The sequence below is a fragment of the Carlito syrichta genome, unplaced genomic scaffold, assembly GCF_000164805.1.
Source record: "Carlito syrichta isolate Samal-C Ts95f unplaced genomic scaffold, Tarsius_syrichta-2.0.1 Scaffold281088, whole genome shotgun sequence".
NCBI lineage: Eukaryota > Metazoa > Chordata > Mammalia > Primates > Tarsiidae > Carlito > Carlito syrichta.
Genome location: NW_007225184.1, coordinates 355,863 through 379,981, shown reverse-complemented (window position 1 = coordinate 379,981; position 24,119 = coordinate 355,863). Strand labels below are relative to the sequence as shown.

Sequence of the window (24,119 nt, the reverse complement as noted above, 5' to 3'; positions counted from 1 at the left end):
CTGCACTCCAGTCTGGGTGACAGAGTGAGACTCCAACTCAAAAAAAAAAAAAAAGGTAAATAACGCTGCTGACCTTGCCAGCTTAACAAATTGAACACAGATGGACTAGTCCAGTAAGATTCCTTTGCCATTGGGCTGGTGTGAGAAGTTGTCTTTGCTGTGGAATTAGGAACTGACATGAGACGCAGATCTAGTGGCAGAGAGGAAGACGATGAGGAACTTCTGAGACGCCGGCAGCTTCAAGAAGAGCAACTAATGAAGGTTTGTCCTTAAATTAAACTACCTTGCTGCTGTCTTCACTTCCAGTTCCGTAAGATCTGTGTGTCTTCAATGACTCCTATGTGGAAGCCACCAAAATGAGTAAGAAGTAGTCCTGACCCTCAAGTCCAGTAGGCGAGAGTTGACAAGACAGGCATCTAGTAACTAGAATACGGCAGAATACGGACTGGGCTCTAGAGGAGATGACACGGAGGGACATGGAATGTTTGGGCTTCTGTGGGAAGGAGAGTGAGACTGTGCGGGGTGTGTGTGCAGTACACGTGTGGGGAGGATGCTGGAGGGACAGGCAAGGTGGTGTCTGCCCGGGTAGTGCGACACTTTTCTTCCCTCAAGCAGGCTCTGCTGAAGGAATCCCTTTGGGATTGAGCATTTCTCCAAGTCTTTTCAGGATACATAGGATCTTGTTTGTCTATCTGGGTCAGGAGAAAAGGGACGAAGGAGACCGCGAAGGCCCTCCTCATACCTTCCTGCCTGTAGCCAGGACCTGCTGCGTCCCAGAAGCAGAGCCGGCGATAAACTCTCCCACTGATCAGGGACTGATGAATCCCTTGAGATGATGTTTTCCAACATCACAATATTAGTTGTATGGGAGGAAAGTTTGCAAAGTAGTATAATCCCTGATTTACATGTGTGTAAAAAAATACTCGATGGATATAAATCAAAAGATAAACGGTGTTCTCTCTGAGTGGGAGTTATGGGCTGCTCTTCTTTCCTGCAGATTTTCCAAAATCTGTACAATGGGCATGCATTAATTTCCTTTCTCATTTTTAAGCAAATCAAGACAGTTTTTTTTGTTTTGTTTTTTTTTTGAGTTGGAGTTTCACTCGGTCGCCCAGACTGGAGTACAGTGGCCGCTCCCGGCCACTGCAGCCTTGACCTGCTGGGCTCCAGCGATCTTTCCGCCTCAGCCTTCCGTGTAGCCGGAATTACAGGCATGCGCTACCATGCCTGGCTGATTTTTTGATTTAATGTAGAGATGAGGTCTCGCTGCCCAGGCGGGTCTCGAACCCACGGGCTCAGGCAATCTGCTCACCTCAGCCTCCCAAAGGCGTGGGATTACAGGATGAGCCACCGAGCCCGGCGACAGTTTCTTTTTAAAGGATACCTTCCCCCACCTCCCCTTCCTGCATCAAAAATCCACACACACTCACGCATGCCCCCTGAGGTCACCTGCTGGCACGCTAGGAGGGCAAAGGAAGAACATTCTTCTGACATGGAGCCTGGCTGAGGGAAGTGGCACTTTGAAAGTGAAAGAGCTAAGAGGGTTCTGGGTCCAAAGCCTAACCGACCTCTCGAGAAACCTCTAAGCTCTGGGACCGCATGCATCTAGGCATTCCAGAGTCAGGCACCTCTGGCAGGGTCTCCTAAAAAGAACCTGCATCGCCATGAACATAATTGCAGGCTTTGCTTTCGTTTTCTTTTTCTCTCTTTTTTTCTGTGACTAGCTTAACTCAGGCCTGGGGCAGTTGATACTGAAAGAAGAGATGGAGAAGGAGAGCCGGGAGAGGTCATCTCTGTCAGCCGGTCGCTATGATTCTCCCATCAACTCAGGTGAGCAGTAAACCCTGGCCTTGGCTGTTGCAGGGCAGGCGGTGCCACTTGGGGTGGAGCCTACAAGTGTCCTCTAGGAACAGAATTGCAGAAAACCCAAGTTTGTCAACTTAGCTTATAAGCATGTCATGGTCCTTCCATAAATACGTCTTTCCTTTCTTCTGGAAATGATGGGGGCCTTGGAGGATCTCAAGAACCATGGAAGACCCATCTTCATGTGCTAGGTCTGTCTCTTAGAAAACTCATCTCAAAGGGAAGCAGCACAAGAGAATCCTATAAAGAACAGGATGCTTTTTTTGACTATAGAGAACATGAACAAAACATTTTCTAAGCATTGTGATTTTACATTAATCTACTCAGTGCAGAGCTAAGGACTAATAGTGTTTTCTTTTACACTTTTGAAGATTACTCTTGCACTGGGCTGAAGTATCAGCATATTTTTCTGTGCTTTTATTTGTCATAGGCCAATTCTCTCTTAGCCCACAAGATTTCTTCTCCCAAATTCTGAAGCAGAGCATAACTTTCACTCCTAAGAGTTTCTCTAAAAATTCGCTTTGTGTTTACTGTATTCAAGGACTTTTGCTAACAGTTATTTCTTTTAATCTTCACAACAGCCCATGAAGTAGATGTGCTTGTGGTTGTTAGCAACAACAGCATTATCATGTCCATTTCACAGATCAGAAGTCAGGTAGAGGGAGTTTAAGTAACATACCCAGTATCACATTGCTGATAACTAGCAAAATTAGGACTTAGAAGTCCAAGTACCCCAGAGCCCACACTCCTAACTGGAATCCCCGATGCATCTCATAGATGCCTCACTGGCACTGGATTTGGTGGTTTACAGATCTTTCAAGTTCCTTCTAATTCTGAGATTCTGTTCTGTAAGACTATATAGCACTGCACCTACATAGATGAAGAAAGGAAGACTTCCAAAAGATTAAGTACCGTGTCCAAAGATACAGAGGTGCAGAATGCAAGCCCGGGGCTGCTCCCAGCAAAACCCAGCAGCAGCCTGTGAGGTTTCCATGCCTTTGACCAATGGGATGCCCCATACCGAGCCTCCCAGGAATCCAGCTGCAGTTGGCCAGTAGATCTAATAATGTACACAGGTTAGTTTCTACCACTATTTCAAGTGGGACCTGGGCTAATAATGTATTAAGATATTCCTGGGTTCAAATCCTTGCACAACTGCTTACAAGCTAGGGGATCTTTGGTAAGATGCTCCTTTTAGCCCTTATTTCTCCTTCTGTAAAATGGAACTAATAACAACAGTGTTAGGGTTGTATTGAGGATTCTAAGAGATAGACATGCTGAGCACTTAACTACATGCCAGAGCTGTAGGAAGCCCCTCCTCAGTGACATCATAGTCCACCCATTCCCTGCATCACCCAAATATGGTGGCATTTTGTGAATATTGAGCCCAATATTTATTTGGATTCTTTTTTCTAGATACTCTGTTCTGCAAGGTAGAAGATACACTACCAATTTCATTCATAAAACTGCACTTCCGATTTCCTAACAATTGCTTTTTTACCTTTTCCTCACCCAGCTTCACATATCCCATCATCTAAAACCTCATCTCTCCCTGGCTATGGAAAAAATGGGCTTCACCGGGTAAGATCTCTCCAACTGATTGTTTCTGCATTCACTCTCTCCTTAGTCCTGGTTTAAGGACTGACATATTGTCTGAATACATCTGATTTTGATCCCAGTGTTGTAATATAGTGAAAAATTGTATCTCCCTGGTCACCTGGTAAACTACTTCAAGTTACAGACAAAATAAAGTATTTCTATTGAGAGGAGGAGAAATTGACTGCAGATAAAAGAATGGCCTGTGTATACTTATGGGAAGCCTAGATTAAGTAATTGTATGACAGATATTTTTACAATGAAACAAAAAGTAATAACTTGAACCATTATCTCTGCTGTAAAAAGATATAAGAAAGTTTGTTGTAACTGTCCTCCCCACAAAACATAGAACAAATGTAACTGTAACTACGTAGGGAAATGCATATTTATGTATCAGCAAGAGAGCCTTACTTGCCAAGAACCTGCTGGACAGTGGTGTTAGGGTACAGCAAAAGACAAAGATTTCATAGCAGCAAAAGAATAAATTGGAAAGTAAATGAGGGTTTAGGAGTTTAGCTTGGGAAGAATTCTTAGGATTTTGTGAATCAATCCTTCCTGTTCATCTGACTCCAAAACATCACTGTGGAGATTTTCTAATAATGTGTTCTTCCTCGTTTCAGCCTGTTTCTACCGACTTTGCTCAGTATAACAGCTATGGGGATGTCAGCGGGGGAATACGAGGTGAGGCTCACATGGCCAGGCTGACTGTGGCCACATCACCCCTCATGGCTGAGGTGCATGAGAGTCTGTGTCATCACGCATATATGGGCTGGGTTTATGCAGTGTTATATCCTTAAAGTAAAGCACACCTGTCTTCTGTGAGTGAATAGAGCAATTATTGTAATTTCAAAGGGAGGCCAGTCATGGTGGCACAGCTGGTAATCCCAGCACTTTGGGAGGCCGAGGCAAGAGGATTGCTTGCCAGGGGTTCAAAACCAGCCTCGACAACATGGCCAGACCTCATCTCTACAATAAGCCAAAAAATTAGCCTGGCATGGTGGTGTATGCCTCTAGTCCCAGCCACTCAGGAGGCTGAGGCAGAAGGCTCACCTGAGCCCCAAAGATCAAGGCTGCGGTGAGCGGTGATCATGCCACTGCATTCTAGTCCAGGCAATTGAGTGAGACCTCAACTCAAAAAAATAATAATGAATCCATAAAATAATTTCAAAGGATCTCTAATGAAATAAAACCATAGGAAGTGAGTTTGTGAGAATTCATACGTTGCTCCTACTGTGTATTTTGAGCACTCCATTAGATACCTAGTGGTACATGAGACGTGGCCCCTGCTCTCAAAGTATATATGGTAGATGGGGTATGGGGCTCTGTGTGATGAATGCTGTAGTCAGAAATGTGGAGAGAGGGAAGCGGCATCTCTAGGTTGTTGGGGAAAACTTCCAGGGGAAAAGGATACGCTAACTGATAGCTGAAACTGGAGCAGGCATTTCCTGGCTTCCGGGAGGCTGATGGGACATGCATGCAGAGAGAGAGCAGGAGAGAATGTGATTTCTTGGGGAAGTATTTTGGGAATTCCAGTAGAATGTAGCCTCTCTCTTAATGGTTCCATGTTTTTCCATGACCTTTCCCTTATGACATTTTCTTTTCATTTTCTTTTCAGACTACCAGGTATGGAACACTTTGTCTGTCTTAAGGTGGCCACACAAGCAGAACAGCCATTTCCAATCCATACTGCTCACTCCAGGGGAACAGCTTCTGTTGAAAAGATGCTTGTTGTGGTTGATCTGTCTAATCACCACTCCATAGCCATGAAGAACAGGCATGCCTGGTACCTGGACCAAGCTGTCCCTGCAAGCCTTGAGGACACAGCAGGAGCCAGGCTGGGTATAGGGGACTCTGTTGCTTTGGCCTTGAGAGTCTTTTCTGGGGTGGAAGTTGACCCACATCAAGGGTCTGCTCCTATAAAGTTGTTGTTATTATTTTTTTCTTTTAGTGATAACCCCTTAGTACTTTGGTCCTCCCTTTTCTTGTCTGTTCCCCAGTGAAAAGAAACTCATGCCTTGACCAACAGGAAAGAGAAGTTTGCTCTCATACCATTTTTTTTTTTTCACTAGAACCTAAATCTTATAAAACCATGATGGAGACCTAGAAAAAGGGGAAATGCAAAGAAAACTAAGATTAAAAATAAGAAAATAACAGTAAACTTGGCTTTTGTTTTCTTTCCCCAGAGACAGAGTCTCTCTTTGTCACCCAGGCTGGAGTGCAGTGATGTGATCACAGTTCACTGCAGTCTTGAACTCCTGGGCTGAAGCGATCCTCCCACCTCAGCCTCCATGTGCTACCATGCCCGGCTAATTTTATTTTTTTGTAGAGATGAGGTCTCGCTATGTTGTCCAGGCTAGTCTCAAACTCCTGGCCTTAAGCAGTCCTTCCACCTTGGCCTCCCCAAGTGCTGGAATTATAGGCATGAGCCACTGTAGCTGGTTAGCTTGGCCATTTAAAAAAGTGCCATATGCTACTTTTAAACATGGAGCCTAAATTTAGGAATTGGTCCATAGCTAGGGAGCCACGCTCTTTCCCCAACTTGATTGCAAAAGAGCAGTATTCCAGCTCTTACTCAGCAAGGATCTCATTTTGAGAAAAAACGTGGTAATTGCAAGGACACTAAAGTGGTGGTGAAGATTTGCGACCCAACAGGGAAGTCTGGGAGCCCACAAAGTGCTTGCTTCAGCTCCCCGTACTGTTCTGTGCCCCTCCTTGAACCAGCATGTCTGTTGCAGACCCTCCCAGATGGCCACATGCCAGCTATGAGAATGGACCGAGGAGTGTCTATGCCCAACATGTTGGAACCAAAGGCAAGTGTGGCTGTTCTTTTTCCTCTCACGTGGGGATGATGTAGCCCTAGAAAGATTCGATGCTCTACCTTTTCATCATTTCCAGGGTGTTGAGGCCCACCTTGTTCTAAGCTGGTGTGTTCAGGCAGACCATGTCATAAAACACTTTGCTCTTCTTCTATTCTTGCCACATTGGGTCAGCAGGTTGAACCCTTCCTGGGTGTGGTACTCTGAGGTACCAGCCTTTCTCTCCCTGTGGCCCAGGTCTTACCTTGGCCCTGCCACGTGAGGTACAGGTCATATCCAGTGCTGAGTGGAGCCACTACAGACTGCTCCAGATGAGGTGACCAACCTGTCCACCTTTTCTAGGACCTCCCCCGTTTCAGCACTGAAAATCACACATCCCAAGAACCTCAGTCCTGGGCGAACCGGGATGGCTGGCCACCCTACCTCCAGAACACTCCGAACCTCAGAGGTGTCCAAGGACTTGTGCTCCCCAGTAACCATAACTGGGACTTGTTTGAATATGTCAGTTACCAGAACACTGCTTGTAGGCCTTCCTGGCTCTGTGGATTTAGGAGCCAGGCACAGGACAAGACTGTTGAAGCCTGTACAAAGGCATCCTGCCGTATCCCAGCCTCATGGAAAAGATAGCATGTGCATCTGTCATTTCAATTTTCTGCTGATTTTTACCTTAAGCCCCAATACATAGTAAGTTAGTATTCTTATACTCAACAAAGCCTCCTCCCAAGGCTCAGTGTAACAGGAGACACCAGTGGAGAGTTGGGAATGTTTTAGAATCTGTCCCTGTCCCCTGGAAACTGGAGCTTCTGCTGATCTTGTGGGAGGAACACCCATCATCAGATCATCCTCTCATGATAATCTCTTGGAAGTACTAATACTGGCTTGGAGTACTGATTTCAGGTGGATTCTGCTTGTTAATAAAATGGACTATGGTGTTCTAAGAAGAGGTGTTTTCTTTCTATTTAGATTTTTCCATATGAAATGCTGATGGTGACCAACAGAGGGCGCAACAAAATCCTAAGAGACGTGGACAGAACCAGGCTGGAGGTAAAAACAAAACAATCCAGTCCCAGCTGTAGATCCCAAACCATGCCCCCAACTTTCCCCTAATAAATGTCTCATTTCTTCAGTGAAAGAAAAATAAAATAAAATGAATCACCTTCATATCATAGGTAGAACTAAGCAATCACTTTGAAGGAAAATCCAGATTTACACTTAGATCTGCGTAAAAATGCCTGGTCATATCCAGAATGACTCAGGAGACCCAGTATGATTTTAGCTGTTTTCTTTGGAAACTCAGTGTTGCCATATTTATGGCTGGTGATGGAGCATGGGAGTCTCCATCCCTCCTGAGATAGTCTCAGATCCTTATCTTCCCCCGAGCCTGGGTTGAGTTCATGGGAAGAGGGGGAGCGCTCTCAAGAAAGAGGTTTCTACAGACAGGTTTCTTTCTTGGCTGTTTCCACATTCCTTGTTGAAAGGTTATCCGGGTACACATACCCAAGACCTCCTTAGACATGGAAGACTAATCCTTGTAGTTTTCCATCTGAACGATTTTAATTAAGAAAAACTCTGGCTGCCAGTCTCAGAAAGAATCATTAATTTTTCCTGACAAAAGGCAGTACCTTGGCATAAGCAGTCAGGCTGGCACCGAGAACAAAGGCTCCAGTATCTTGAGGGAACTTTTCTAGGAGCAGTGACAGATGAGAAGTCTCCCCAGTAGACAGGCATCCACCTCACCTCCTGGTCCTTAGCTCCCCAGGGACCACTCTGGAAGTCTTTCTTCGGCTTTCTATTGCTATGGTCCATTTTCTGCAAACCTACTCAACAGCCCATGGACCTGAAATGGAGTTCTAGCCTTCAGCATAATAAATCACCTTCCTAGGCCCCATTGCTAGTTGGTATCATTATAAGAATACCTATTAATACTCTGCCAGCTCTTGTATCTGGTGGGAAGGGCTCCTCACCCGGCCTGACCAGCTCAGGAGCCCTGTTACACTGCAGTGCCTGGTACCACACATCAGGGGTGAACTCCTCTCCCATCGTTCTGCCCTGCTCCTCAAAATGAGGATTTACACACTGTATGGCCATCAGGACTGACCACTGCTCTTGCTTCTCTTTCCAGCGCCACTTAGCCCCGGAAGTGTTTTGGGAAATCTTTGGAATGTCCATACAGGAGTTTGACAAATTACCTCTTTGGAGACGCAACGACATGAAGAAAAAAGCTAAACTCTTCTAAGTCCTGCTCAGAAATGGCAATTAGAAAAAGGACTGACCATGGAGGTGACCCATAGGATGTTCCTTAAAGGCCCAAACTGGATTGGAGAGTTTGCAAACTACCGTCCCTCAGCAACACCAAAAAGGGAAAATCTGGTTAAAACACCCCTGAGTCAGATATTGGGCCAACCAACAGTAACACTTGCCAAGAGGCCTGGGATAGAAATGTCTATGCTCCCAAACTCAGCAGTAGTGCCCACACGTGCCCTTTTTACTTGCCGTATGCACACAACAGGAGCTGCTTTTATTTCTTCTTTTGTTTTCCTTTAACTGTTGTCCAACCGTAGTGCTGACTGTATGGATAAGAGCCAGCGAGTGTCCTTGGGATGCCATGAGGGGAGAATCAGCTGTAATAATTTCCAAGCATGAATCTATTTATGACGTAGCACTGTGGCTAAGGAGGGAGTCTGAGGAACGTATCCGTGTGGTGGCAGCAGGGCTGCACTCACCTCTCCCTGTGGCCTCATGTGCCTCTGCCTGGAGTCTGGCAGGAACAGAAGGCCATCAAGGAGCCAGCGGCTAAGTTAAATGGTGGTAAAGATAATGTTTAGCAAGCTCCCTGTTCTCTACTGCTCAGTTGGGACCTAGTTGGCAAATCACTTAGCTGTTATTAAAAAAAGGAAAAAAAAATTAAGGAGAAAGAGATGGAAAAGAAAGGAAAGGGAACGCTCCCTGAACTCTTTCTACTTTAGGTAATGTGCATGGTTTTGGCTCCTCTCCTAGGGCAGGAGCTGCCTTGGGTTCTACCTTTGCAAAGAAAGGAATGATAAAAATTGTCCCAGATAGGCCCATTTGCATGTTGTTGGGTGCTTTTGTCTGGAGGCCAAATCACTCTTGGCAAAAGAAAAAAGTTATGTGTCCTACCAGTGCAATGCCTTCCACTCATGTCCTCTGCTCTCTATGTGGCCTCCTAGGAATCAGGTCCTGCCCACGCTGACTTCGTTTTTTAAGAATTTTTCAAGAATAGACTGAGGAAAGACATGCTTCTGTCTTTTAAGTCACTGCAACTCCAAAGTAGATTCCCTCAAGCTGGTTTAATTTGGCCTTTTCAGCCATTCTTGCCTAACTCTGTGGCTTCATGGTGTGTGAGAGTGAGTGTGAGAGTGAGTGTGAGAGTGTGTGTGTGTGTGTGTGTGTGTGTGTGTGTGTGTGTGTGTGTGTATGTATAACTCACCCAAGGTAGCTCTGTGAGTCTGCATGTGCTTTTTAATTTCTGCTTGAACATTTGTCCCACTGTCCTGCAGTTTCTGAGGGACACTTACACAGTGTACATGACTCAAACATCAAGAGTGAGGCTAACCTGCACCCCCAGTGTTGCCACCTTGGTGAAAGGGCGTTGACACTGATATAGCTCATGGTGGGAGCAAACTGCAGACCACATAAGTAGTATCGGGCTGGGTGTGGAGGTGGCATCTTCAAACTGCAACACTGGATTCACATTTGAGCCTAGGGTTTCACCAACATGTGTATGTGAGACCCATCGTGAATCCTAATGTGAGTCGGGTAAGGCAGTCTCTTCAGCTCCATACACAGACAGTCAAATCACATTTATTCTCATGCTTTGAGACTCTGGTTAAGAATTTAAGCTCTATTTTAAAGCCAAAGAAGAGAGTATTTGAATTCATCTTCATAAGCCACTAAGAACAAAAGCTCAGAAATTCTTCCTGCGTACCAAGTATTAGGATTACCAGCTGTCTCTCCGTCACAGGGCAAAAGCAAGTATAATAGTTTCTGAATCCGTGTTGCAACCTCTGCCCTGTGACACATGTCTGTCCATTGGGTGCTGGAGTAAACATGGTAGTTGGTGTATATTATCCTCCTGTGCTCTTATCAAAGGATTCTAAATTTTCTTGCCCTTTCAGTGCTGTGAAGGAATGTTTGAGGACTAGTCTCACAAATACGTGCGTGTGTGTGTGTGTGTGTGTGTGTGTGTGTGTGTGTGTGTGTGTGTGTGTTGGGCTTACTAACACAACTAGCAAAGGGCCTTGACAGGGTGGGCTTGAGCAGATGAGTCTAGCTTATGCTTGGTCAGAAGCCAGACCACAGCCTACAGATTTACCCCTTCATGTTGCCTCTTACTTCATTCCATATCTTCACTGTCCCGACCTCTTCCTGCCCCCTCTTGCACTGGCAGCTCTGGCTCAACACCTAGGTGTAATGGTCTTTGCCTTGCACTGTGGAGTGTGGGGTGGGGACAGTGGTGCATTCTCAGCGTTTCCTACCCACATCAGTAACAAGGGTGGCCAAATGGCTCCCAGCACTTGGCTGGTGGAGAGATTTTTTCCATGATGAACATAATAAGGGACCTCCATGTTGTACACGGAGGAGTAAGTTATCACCCAGGCACAAGCAGATCAAATGCTGTAGTTAGGAAAATCAAAGTATTTTGCAACGTGGGCACAATCAAGTGGTTTTGCTAAAATTTCTATTTTTTGGTCTACATCAAGAGGACATAGCCTTGTCATACAATGGGGACATTAGACTGAAACAAGGGACAGCTACCCTCCTTATTTTACAGAGACCAGGAGTTAAGAGGTCTGAGATTGCCATGACAGTTAAAGAACTGAACCCCAAATCTATTCCCACTAATGAAACTCTGCTTTTCTTTTATCTTTTGAATTCAGTTCTGCATCCAGTTTGAGGGGGAAAGGGTTTTTTTTTCCATAATACGTGCTATATTAGTTGATTTCAATGCACCATGTAGAAATACATTGCCAGAAAACACCAGTAGCCTCCTGTCTACAAGCAGAATAGTGCTCTGCTCTGGGAAGGGTCTTTGGGAACCATAATACAGAAGAGGCTCACCTGCTCCGTTTTGCAGCAGAAGGCTTCAGCTGGGAGGATGGTTCAGGGGGCAACCTGGTTCTCCTAACTGCCAAATTTAAGGTATGGGCTACAGTGCCCTATCCGGTTTATTAAACGGGACTCAGCATGCTTGTCCTCAAAATGTCCAGGCCACAGGCAGGAGATGGGTGCTCTCTGCTTTAACCCCACCCTGTCTATACATGAAGATCCAGCTATTAACATACTCAAGTGAATGGAGCTGTTCACCCTGGAAAGGGAATTATATACACGGCGGACTTCTCTGAGGCATGTATAAAGGGCTACATTTTCAAGCATTTGACTTACTTGTGACTCTAAATGCATACTGACTGCATGAAGTCAAAGAGGCCTCTTTGACAGTATGAAAGTCAGTGCTTCCTTGACAGTTTCTTCAAGTAACTCCAGGCTATCATGTAGTCTTCCTGTGTGATTTCTTAGGAGACCTGAAGAGCGTTTGGAAACTTGTACCGCTAGCTATGCATCTACATTTTGGTTTGGGATTAGTTATGAAATGTTCTTAATATGACTTCAATAACTTAACATAAACTGCCTGTTCTCTGATACCTCAAAGAGAAAAACTAGAGTTAATGGGTTTAAAAAGTGGGAGTGGTTTTCTATCTGTCACATCCCCTAATCTCCACCATCCCTCCAATTCTGTCTTCTCCAAGCTGAGTTTTTCTTTCTAAGGTGGAGGTGGGAGTCGTTCTTGTTCACTCCATCTCAGTCTGGTGTGTTAGTCAACTCCAACTTGGAGAAGTCTAGCTGGTAACATTTCTAAAACTTTCACTGAATTTCTTTGCGCCTAGAAGCAAGCATCTTTTCCTAAGAGTTACTTCTTAGACGATTATTAAAAAATCATATATATGCTTTTGCAAGTTTGAAAATTCAAATTAACCACTTTTGACTAGATACATCTTTCTAAAAACTGTAAGGCAAACTTGTTAGCATTCTCTGGTGTGTTGAAGGGACAGGTGACTGCCCCAGGTTGTGTGCTCAGAGCCCTTTTTTTTCTGACAGGGAAGACAATGGAAAGAAAATGAACTGTCTCATCAACCCTTCTGTGTCCTCTGAAGCAAACTCAGTTTTTTTTTATAAATCATCTCTTTGCATTTCTGTACTTCCTATGCCAACCTTGAGTTTATTTGATTTGTAAAATTATTATGCCCTAAAACTTGTTCTTCCATGCTCTCTTTTAAAGAACTTTCTATCCAGAAAAAGTAGATTATTTGGAGCTTGAGATTTACAGTGATACCAGCTTATAGTGATGATGTACATTAAGGGAACGACCCAATTACATTGTGATAGAAAGAGAAACCTTCACTTTGGCATTTTTTAAATCACTTTTTTATTTTTCCAATTGCTGCCCAAAGAGCAGTGGGAGATGGTGACACATACGCTTTGTTATGGATAGTTATGTTTTTCTTTGGACAAGTTTAATTTATGACAAGCTTTTAAAAGGAGGGAGGTGGTCAGTTTGAGCTGAAGGATACTTTCTAAACAATGTATGCGTGCACAGCAAAACTAAACAATTCCAACATTTTCTGAAGCCTAGTATAATTGAGTGGCGGTGATGATCATTCAAAAAAATTCTTCCCCAAAGTGTGTCTCCCAAGAGTGGAGTTCTCATGAGTCACTTCCTGAGTCCGTTGGCCAAAGGTGGAAGGAGACAGGCCTGTAGACGTGGACATTCAGAAAGATGTGAGCTGCCTACTGACTATTTATGCCTATGTGTCTTTAGCTCATGGAAGTGCAAACCATTGTCCACAAATCAATGGTCTTTTGGGGGTTTCTGTACAGACTTGTCCAGTAATGCACGTGGTTTCCATAAGTGACTGATGTTCTTTATTGAAGCTCTTGCAGTTCTTTTTCGAGTTGGGCGTATGGATGTTCTTTCAAATGTTGGAGAAAGGTGAACAGTTCTTCCTGCCCTCCCTCCCCTTTCAGAGAGGTGAATGCCAACATTTAGAAGACCTCCTTCTGAAATGCTGTGTCGTTGTGTTCCCTGTGAGAGTGAACGGGTGTGCATCCATGCCCTGAGTGCCACCTGCTTGTATGCAGAGAAGATGTGACCCGACGGCTCCACGCTGACCTGTCCACACTCCTGTCACATGCAGCCCTGACCGTGCTCCTTTGCCACTGTCCTCTGCATCACTGTCATACCCATAACTCCATGAATAAAGTTGTGTGCTTTATTCGTAAACGCCTCCGTCCCTTGTTTCATGTCTTGTCCCCTTGCTCCCTTTGAAGGTCTATCTCATTTTTAAAGCACCAACTTGACTTCCAATAATCAAAACGAAAAATCAGAGTGAAACCAAAGTCGTAGGAAAGCATTTTTATCACATAGGTTGGAATGCAACACATAACTATATATTTCAGGACTGTATATCCAATCGTCCAGACCATAGTGATCAAGTTGACCAGAAAAAAACATTTTTAGTAGAGTGCATGCTTGATGTTGTTGTGACAGTGGTGACAGTCTCAACATTTAGACAAAGCTGGAGATTTGAGGAAGTTTGAGGACAAGCGCTTCTGAGGCACCACGCGTATAGGCTTCCCCTGCACTATTGAACTTTACATGAATAAAATCTAGATTTCAACCTACTTGCTATCTTCATGGCCAAGATTTTAGGCTGGCCAGAAAATACAGGGATCTCTACTCAAGATGGCCAACTCCAACCTTAGCCTGCCAACTTCTGTGTGTCTGCCAAGCCCGTCCAGGGCCCAGTGATGCTGGCACTCACGTGGTATTCTCAGGACAGTTGGCATGTTTAGTTTACTACTGTAGAAAACAGGTCGGGAGGGCCCAGCTTGAAGTCGGTTCTACTCACCTCCGTCTCCACCCACTCCCGCATCCTCACTGTGGTCCATAATCACCACGGCCAGCAGTCATCAGCCCTTATCATGAGCTCTCTGTGGCATTTGGCTGTGGTGGCCACCTTTTCAGTGGAAGGTGACCCCTGCCACATTTCAGTTGCTAGCCCTCACAGCAAAGCCGACACACCTTTGCTAGGAGTTGGAGGACCTTCCTGATGGGGCCGTGGCCTCACCCACAGCTTGGCTGCCCTCTCCCAATGCCCATCCTTTGAATCTCACTCTCCACCTCTTCCAAACCACTGCAAGTTCCTTGAACATACCATGTCCTCTCCCTCCCAGCAGCTTTGCCAAAGATATTTCTTCTGTATCATATCTAACCCTTCAAGGAGGTGGGGAGCAGAGAAAATCTGACCCCAGGGAAAGAGGGTAATGGCCAATATTGATTCTTGAAAACCAGTTGCCCATCAGCTCTTTGGATTCTCTCCAGTGAATTTCCCATGGGCTCCATTTGCCTGAAATCAAAGACAAGCCCAAGTTACACCCTTTCTATGAGTTTGTCTTAATGGGCCCAGCCCAGCCTGCCCCAGTAAATTCTTTGCATGCCTCTCTGGTTGAGCCTCAGTGTCAGTACTTAGCCAGTGTTGCCTTGTGGTTGTTAGCTGCATGTGTTCTGTTCTTCAGTTGAACCGTACTGAGCGTTGCCTATATTGAGTGCCAGGAACCCTAGCTTTGCATTGCCATATCCCTCATGACAGCCCTACAAGACAGAAAAGTAGCTCCACCATATAGGCAGGTGACCAAAGTCCGGAGGCTAATAAAGCATGCCCGTCACTCAGCCAGTGAGCAGCAGAAGTGGCATTGTCCAGGTCTGCCCCTCTTTAGATCCGGTGCTGTTTTCCTCTGCGCCCCACCGCCTTCATTGGCCAAGATTTTGTCTCCCACATCCCAAATCTCCCAGGGCATGCTGCACAGAGGGGGTTCTTGGTGTGAGCCTAGTCGGTTCCCTTCAGTTGGCCACAAGTCCCATCACTACCACCCAAGCATGTTTATGAACACCAGTGCAGCGGTTACTCATCAGTTACGTGTCTTGGGGGCAGTTATTATTCTCTCTAAGCCTCTAATTTGTTCATTTTCAGGATGGATGAAATAGCCATCAGATTATTGCTAAATTATAGTAACACTGAACACTTAGCATAGTACCCAGAACATAGTAACTGCTCAAGAAACTTTAGTGCTCTTTATTAAAATTAGTTAGCCTCTTAGACTTGAAGAATTCTATAATCTCTCTGAGCCTCAGTTTCCTGATAGGTAAATTAGGAGTGGTTACCTGCTCTGGCTATCGTACAGGATCGTGAGGTTAAATGAAATAAGGTAGTAGAGTGCTCAGGTAGAGGACAGCATTATATTCACAGATGGTATCTGATAATGAGGGGTTCTGGTACTCGGATAAGTTCTAGCACTATTGAAAATAATTTCTGAGAATTTTGGTTTTCATTCTGGGCTATTTTCCCTCCCTCTAGATTTTTGTTGTTTTGTTTTTACAGAACCTTTCTCATGGATTTGCCATCTAGCCTTTACATAAATACTCCAGGATTCAAACAAGCCCACACTTCTTTTATATACTTTGATAACAGCATGCTCTCTGCCCCATAATAGCATATGATAGGATCCCCTGAAGATGTGCTGATTAGTAGTAATAAGGACTGGCCAGGGGTGGTGGTTCATGCCTATAATTCCAGCACGTTGAGAGGCAAGAGGATTGCCTGAGCCCAGGGGTTTGAATCCAGCCTGGGTAACATGGCAGAACCTCATCTCTGCAATAAATCAAAAAATTAACTGGGCATAGTTTCAGGTACCTATGGTTCCAGCTCTTGGAAGGCTGAAGCAGCAGGATCACCTGAGCCCAGCAGCTCGAGGCTGCAGTGGCCGTGAGGATGTAACTACGCTCTGGCCTGGGCAACAGAATGAGACTCCAACTCAAAAAAAAAAGAAAAAGAAAAAGAAAAGAGTCAGAAGTATTTATTACCTAGCAACTGAGTGCCGGGGATAGCGTCAGACTGACTGCCTGGGTTTGAGTTGCGGGTCCACCACAACTAGTTGTCTAACTGATTACAATTTGCTTAACTTCTCTAAGCCTCAATTTCCACTTCCATGAAAGAGGAGTCATAACGACACTTACCTCAAAGGGTTATTTTGAGACTTCCTGTAGAACAAGAGCCAGCATGATACAAAATGAGCACTTAAACAGCTTTTATTAAGAAAGTAGCTGCCATGTAAAAGGGCTTTACTGTGTGCCAAGCATATTATGAGGTTTATTTCATATAATTCCTTATGTCACTTCTATTTGAGTTCAGAACAGACCCAGAGAGACTAAGTGGCATATACAAGATCTCCCTACTGAGTGGTGGGACTGGAATTCAAACCCCGGTCTCCCAGTCTCAAGCTCTGCCTCTGAGCAAGTGTCATGCACAGAAGGGCACAGGTGCTCCCCACAGCACTCTGGCCAGCCAGGGTGGTAGACTGTTCGAATTGGAAATACCCAAACCAAAGGTGCTGGGCTGGGTCTCAGCTCCTCCAGAGGGGTTTCCTGGTGAGGATTTTCCTAGCCTGCTAGAGGATGCTTAGAAACACCACCTGCAGTTTACAAGCTGAGACTCAGTCCCATGAAAGAGGGCATTGGTTCCAGAAAGATCTTTCCAACCGTACAACCCACTTCAAAACAACGATAGTTTTTAAAATTTGGGCTGCCAGTCTTTAGAGTGTTGAGGACGTTTCGTCAGCTCAAAAAGGCCACCAGTCCCTGCTCAGCCCTTCCTGCCCAGTCCTGGAAGGAGGCTCCTCTTCCCCACAGGGCCACATAGCCTTGCCTGGGTGTGTCTGCCAGCCTTGCCCTGCTGGATGCAGCCCATTGTGGGCCGGAAAGCACTAGGAAGGGTGGGGGCCTGGGGCTGGCAGCTTTTGAGAAAGTCCAAGGGAGTTGGAGGAATAGGGCCCAAAGCTTCAGGGAATCCCGACCCCAACCTCAAGGAACTGCCTTCCACACCTTAAATTCCCTTCTCCCTGATGTGAGGTCAGAACTCTGAACAAAAGTGTCCCTTCCACTCCTGCAGAACTCTGGGGTAGGCTGTGGTGAGTCGGGTCTATAGAAGAGGATGTCATATGACCACATTTATTTTGCCTTCCAATCTCCATTGGTTAAAACTGCTTTCCAGGGCCTGCCATTGTACTAAGCACAATGGCAGGCCCTGGAGAGGTTTTTCTGTATTTATTTGCGAGGTTCCCTGCTGTTCATTCTCAACTCGGCCCTTCCCATCAGATTAAAAAAAAAAGAGTTGGTTTAGGAAACCTCCACTCCAGAGCAGATGCCGTCTCTGCTTTGCCCCTAGCCTGTGTTAGTTGTGCGCCCTCCCAGAATCTCCCAAAGGACCTGGAGGCAGGGCTGGAAGTGGGCAGAGCCTCTACAGATTCCAGTCTTAGAGCTTGTGGGATTCAGACTCCCAGGTATATGAGTCCAGAAGATAAAATAGAATGAACTGATGGTGGCGGAGGCGGGGACATTTTTTGCAGGACTTCAGAGAGCTAGGTACTGGGCTAAGTACTCCATGTAGGTTATTTTGTTTAATGAGAGAAGGACAAACCCAGGACAGGGAGAGGCCCACTGGCAAGAGGGCAGGATTCTAGCCCCTTCCCATGAAGTCCAAATGCCACCTTCCTCCCAAGAAGGTCACAGCTGTCCCAGTCCCCACATTGTTAGCATGTGGCTTTTTAAGAATTTGTCCAAAGGACTGTTTGCAAAGACAAATACCAGTCTCTCTCAGCAAGGTGGAGCCCAGCCATGAATAACAACATTTTGTTCTAAACTGGACGGATGCTGGCACAGAAAAAATAGGTTCTTTCGTTCCTGTTATTGTCTTAAAACACTCTTCTTAATGAAAAGTTAGAAAATGTTGATGCCAGTTATATTCCCATCAGATAGGCAAGAATCAGCCAGCTTCTCCTGTTGAAATTTTAATTTTTTTTAAAAGAATTATTACTCCCCTCTCTCACTTAAAAACAAGGTGCTTCAGATGACTTAGGGTAAATTGCTAGTATTTGATAATGGTTGTTTTAATCAAATAGTTACCACTGAGTAGCACTTGCACATGGGTGACCTATGATCCTCACCAGACACCTGAGTGACTGTTCTTACCCTCCATCCAGAAATGAGAGGTTGCCTGGCTTGTCCAAGCTCAAATGGAGAGTTGGAGGAGGAGCCGAGATTGGACGCAAGTCTGACTGCAAAACTCAGGTTTCAGTCTGAAAAGAGGTTTTGATTTGGTAGGTCTGGGTGGGGAGTTGCGAAGCTGAGTCTTATAACAACATTCTAAAAATTCCGGGTGATTCTGATGACCAGCCGAGTTTGGGAACCCCTGTCCCGCATCACATGGTCTCAGGTTAAGAGTAGAACTAGGTCAGGAGCAGTGGCTCACACCTGTAATCCCAGTACTTTGGGAGGCCAAGACAGGAGAATTGCTTGAGCCCTGGATTTTGAGACCAGACTGAGCAACATAGCAAGACCCTATCTCTACAAAAATAAAAAGAAAGAGTGGGGCTAGTCTGTGACTAACCAAGCATCCACTGCTGGGCTTTGTCACTCACTGTCACCCTAATTTATGAGACCAGAAGTCAGACAAGACCTGGGAAGTCTGCCCTCACTGAGTGGACCACACCCCCAGAGGCCTCCATAGGAAATCACTGCCATCTTCCTTCAGCCCAGCAAGGCTGGACCCCTCTGCCCCCCCAGGAGAGTCCATCAGAACCTGCTCAGGTGTCACCTCGTTTGCAAGGAGATGGTGTTATTTAGAACACGGAAGTGTGAGATGAGAGAAACAGGCAGGTGCACAGTTGCTTGAGGGAGAAGCAATCTACCAGTATCATGTCCTCCCTCTCTCCACTTACAAGCTTGGGAAATCTCTAAACATTGGGAAAATGGTCTAGAAGTCCTTTTATTGTACCAACTTATTTTCTTTCAATGTACTCTTTTTTTCTTCATTCTGTTGTTTGCTGGAAGGGTGGGTAGGAGAAAGCCTGGTCTTAGGCCAGGCACTGTGGCTCACACCTATAATCTCAGAACTTTGGGAGGCCAAGGCGGGAGGACTGCTTGAGCCCAGGAGTTAGAGACCAACCTGGGCAACATAGTGAGACCTTATCCTATAAAAAAATAAACAATTAGGCACGGTGACACACACAGCCTCCTAGCCACTCGGGAGGCTGAGGCAGAAAGATCATCTGAGCCCAGGGGATCGAGGTTGCAGTGAGCCATGGTTGCACCATTGCACTCCAGCCTGAATGACAGAGTGAGACTCTGACAAAAAAACGAGAGAGAGAGAGAGAGAGAAAGGAGGGAGGGAGGGAAATAGAGAAAAAATAAACTCTGGTCTTATGTTTCCTATCAAGACAGTCACTCCAGGGAAACTTACTAAACAATCTTCAGGGTCTGGCTGAAGGGAGAGTGAGTGAGACAAAGCAACACAGGAATTGTGACTACAAACTTATTTTACATAAAAGTGGTCGTTTTTATTTTTGAGTCTTAACATACCAATGCCTCTGAAGTGGGTTGAAATAATGTCTCCCAAAAGATATGTCTACCTGGAACATTTTTTGCAGGCTTTCAGAGTGCCAGGTGCTGGACTAAGTACTTTATGTAGATTATTTTGTTTAATGAGAGAAGGGCAAACCCAGGTCAGGCAGAGGCCCATTCACAAGTGGGCAGGGGTCTGCCGCCTTCCCCTCAAGTCCAAATGCCACCTTATTTATAATGAGGGTCTCTGCAGATGCAATTAAGGTAAGACTCGAGATCAAATTATCCTAGAGTAGTGTCCTTATAAGAAACACGGAGACAACACAGAGATATTCACAGAGAAGACGGCAGTATGAAGATAAGACAAAGACTAGAGGTGTGTGGCCACAAGCCAGGGAACGCCAGGAGCCACTAGAAGCTGGAAGAGGAGAGGAAGGACCCTTCCCTGGAGGTCTTGCCACAGGCATGGCCCTGTCCACACCTTGATTTTGGAATTCTGACCGCTAGATCTATGAGAATCAGCATCTGCTGTTTTCAGCCACCCAGTTCATGGTCATTTGTTATAGCCCTAAGAAACTAGTACTGCCTCCTCACTAGTGAACAATGATGTGCAACTCTTCAGCAAGGTAGAGCAGGAGGAAGACTGAGACATTCCTCTAAGGGGCCGATCCTAGGACCACAGGCCACCATGAAGCCACCACCCAGGGGTAGAGAAGCGAGATCTGCTTCTCCACCACCAGGGAGGCAGATCAGGATCTGGTTTTTCCCTCCCTGGAAAAGATCAGCCTTTGCCTAGTTACCATCTGGCTTGCCTAGCAGGCCTCAGGTTGGCATGTTTTCAGCATGGGAGGCCTTGGTAGGCACAGCCCAACCAGGGGAGAGAGCCCCTCTTGGCGGAGGAGGGTTGGCCATCCATTTGGGGTCTCCTCTATCATCAAGGGACTTTCTGGCTCATTAGGCTGAAGCACGTCCCTGGGTTAGGTTAGAGCTCTGGGCATGTGTTGATGCTGATGTCTACACTGCTGATGCAGTGTTCAGGGACGAAGGGACCTGCGAGTTCCTGTCCCTTTCCTGGAGCTCATTAAGAGCCTTGGGTGCTGACTCCCTTCAGACTGAAGCTACTAACCAGCAGGGTGACCTGGGCGAGCTACCTGTGCCTCGGTTTCCTCATCTCCACAATGAGGAAGATAACGATGCTTTTCCAGAGAGCAGCTTTGAGGATTAAATGAGTTGATGTGTATAATATGCTTAAAACAGTGCTGGGCACATAGTGACACTCAATAAAAGTTACCAAAAGATTGTCATTATGATTGTAGTAGTATTTAGTTTGGAGTGTTATCACCATGAGGGGGAAAGAGCCCTTATATTAGTGGTTTTAAAACTTGAATGACAGCCGGGCTCTGGCTCAGCCTGTAATCCTGCGCATTTGGGAGGCTGAGGTGAGTGGATTGCCTCAGTCCGCGGGTTTGAGACCCACCTGGGCAACTTGGCGAGCCCTCATCTCTACAATAAATCAAAAAAATTAGTCAGGCGTGGTAGCGCACACCTGTAGTTCCAGCTATTTGGAAGGCTGAGGCAGAAGGATCACTGGAGCCCAGCAGGTCAAGGCTGTGGTGGCCGGGAGCAGCCACTGCACTCTGTCACTCTGTCACTCTGTCAGGTGGGTGACAGAGTGAGACCCTAACTCAAAAAATAAATAAATAAATAAATAAGTTAATTTAAAAAAAACTTGAATGACCGTATCTATATCCCAGGGAATTCATTAAAAATGCAGACCCCCAGACCTCACCACCAGAGTTTGATTCAATAGGTTTGACATGGAATCTAATAATTTCTGAATGTGCATTGGTGTGTGTGCATGTGCATGTGTCTGTGTGTGAATGTGTATGTGTGCATGAGAAAGAGAAAGAGAAGGGGGTGGGGTTTAACAAATTCCTCAAGTGATTCTAGGATTCGTGATTCACAAATTATAATTTTTAGGAACACTATAGAAGCAGAGAATAGGATGGTGGTTACCCAGAGCTGGAGAGGGAGGGAGAGGTTGGGGAGTTGTTGGTCAAAGGATGCAAAATTTTGGCTGGACAGGAGGAATATAGTTACAGGGACTATAGTTAATAAATGTATTGTATTGTATGCTTTAAAATCACTAAGATAGTAGATTTTAAGTGCTCTCACCACAAAAAAAGATTAAGTATATGAAGTAATGCCCATGTTATGAGATCTGACAATTAAGTTCGTGAATGCACCCTAAAAAAGTGCTACATACCTCATTGTTGAATATCACTATGGTCACCTTCAAAGCACTCCCCTTGGGAAGTTATGCACCAATACCAGTGCCTAGTTCACCCACCAAAGCAATTTTGAAATTTTTTTTCTGGAATGACCATCAGAGCTATCATCGTATTACTCTTGATTTCTTGAATGCTATCGAAATGACTTCCTTTCAATAATTCTTTTATCTTCAAGTGAAGAAAAGAGTCACTGGGGGTCAGATCAGGTGAGTAGAGAAGGAGTTCCAATACAGTTATTTACTGGCTAAAAACTCCCCTACAGACAGTGCTGTGTAAGCTAGTGCATTGTCGAGATGCAAGAGTTTCTTTGGGACCATTTTTGCACACACCTTTCTCATGCCAAGATTTTCAGTTATGATTTTCCTGTTTCCCTATCGATGTTTATTTGGTCTGCTGTGCTTCTCAGAGTCAGTCAATGATTTTGACACATAATTTGATGAATTTTTGCAATGTTTTTAAAAGGTTTGCTTGTTACCGGTTGTCCTGACCTCTCTTCACCAGTGATGCTTTCTCTCCCCTTAGAAAAATGTTTAATCCATTTGTAAACTGCCATTTTCTTAGCGGCATTATGCTCATAAACATGGGCTAACATGTCCTTGATTTTACTTCCACTCTTGCCAAGTTAACAAGAAATGTAATATTTGTTCGCTGCTCTAATTCTAGCTCTGTCATTCTCACGACAGCACACAAAAACATGCAACATCAATAATAAACACCATTCAGCAGGACACTGCCACATGTCAACACGAACACAGTTGTGAGACACTGATATACCAAGGTTATGAAACCTTACTGAGCTGTTTGTACCGCAAGGCCTGTGTAAGCGCATGGTGGCAAGTTTGCGAACTTAATTGTCAGACTTCATAATTAGCTTGATTTAGCCATTTCACAATGTATATATATCGAAAACATGTTGCTGCCATAGCATATACAACTGTTACTTGTTAATTTTAAAAATTAATGATGACTGGACTAAATGCACCACTGAAAAGACATAGAATGGCAAATTGGATAAAATATCATGAGGTTACAATATATTGTCTCCAAGAGACTCAGCTCACCAGAAAGGACACTCACAGACTCAAAGTAGGAGGATGGGAAACAAAATTTCAGGTGAACAGGACACAAAAGAAAGCAGGAGTTGCAATCTTAATGTCAAAAAAAATACTCTTCATCTATCATAAATTTTAAAAGGTATGGAAGGTCACTACACAATGAAAAAAGGTTCAATCCATCAATAAGAAATATCCATCCTAAACATATATGTACCCAACATAAGAGCACCAACTTTCATAAAGCAGCTTCTAGGTAAACTAAAAAAAGATATTGACTCTAACACTATCATAGCTGGGGACTTAAACACCCCGCCAACAACCCTAGACAGAACATCAAGACAAAAAGTCAACAAGAAGATCTGGAACCTCAATGTGATGCTTGACCAAATGGACTAAATTGATACCTAGAGAACACTCTACCCAACAACCATGGAATATTCATTCTACTCATCACTACATGGAATGTACTCTCAGATCAACCACATCCTTGGCCATAAATCAAGCACAAGCAAATTCCATACGATTGAAATTCTGCCATGCACCTTCTCAGACCACAGTGGAATATCAAAAATAAATATCAACAAAGTTCCCCCAAAACACACAAAGACGTGGACACTAAACACCATGATGCTCAACAACTCCTGGGTCAACATAGAAATCAAAACAGAGATTAAAAGATACCTGAAAACAGATGAAAATGAAGAAATATCTTACCAAAATCTCTGCCATGAAAGCAGTAATAAGAGGGAAATTAATATCTCTACAAACACACCAAAGGAAATGGAAAGATCACATGCTAACAGCCTAACAAATAACCTAAAGAAAAGCAAGACCATCCAAAACCCTAACTTTAGCAGAAGAATCCAGATCACCAAAATAAGAGCCAAAATTTGGGACGAGAAGGCAAAAATATATTATAAAAAAATCAATGAAACCAAAAGCTGTTTTTTGTTGTTTTTTTTTTGAGCTGGAGTCTCACTCTGACACCCAGACTGGAGTGCAGTGGCCGCTCCCGGCCACCACAGCC

The 24,119-nt window shown here is 44.8% G+C and overlaps 1 protein-coding gene across 4 annotated transcripts in view; it reads left to right on the top strand.

The window, feature by feature from the left end:
- ABLIM1 (actin binding LIM protein 1) overlaps positions 1–13,572 on the top strand; it is a 176,931-nt gene extending 163,359 nt beyond the window's left edge. Inside the window, exons 17-24 of one of the 4 annotated variants that reach the window (XM_021709761.1) lie at positions 170–261; positions 1,725–1,830; positions 3,380–3,444; positions 4,080–4,140; positions 5,075–5,082; positions 6,195–6,269; positions 7,239–7,319; positions 8,398–13,572. In XM_021709761.1, the coding sequence (XP_021565436.1) occupies positions 170–261; positions 1,725–1,830; positions 3,380–3,444; positions 4,080–4,140; positions 5,075–5,082; positions 6,195–6,269; positions 7,239–7,319; positions 8,398–8,511 (602 nt within the window). In that variant the 3' untranslated portion in view covers positions 8,512–13,572. The remainder of the gene's footprint in view (positions 1–169; positions 262–1,724; positions 1,831–3,379; positions 3,445–4,079; positions 4,141–5,074; positions 5,083–6,194; positions 6,270–7,238; positions 7,320–8,397) is intronic. The other 3 variants (XM_021709763.1, XM_021709762.1, XM_021709764.1) reach the window with 3 other exon arrangements.
- Positions 13,573–24,119: the final 10,547 nt, after the last annotated feature.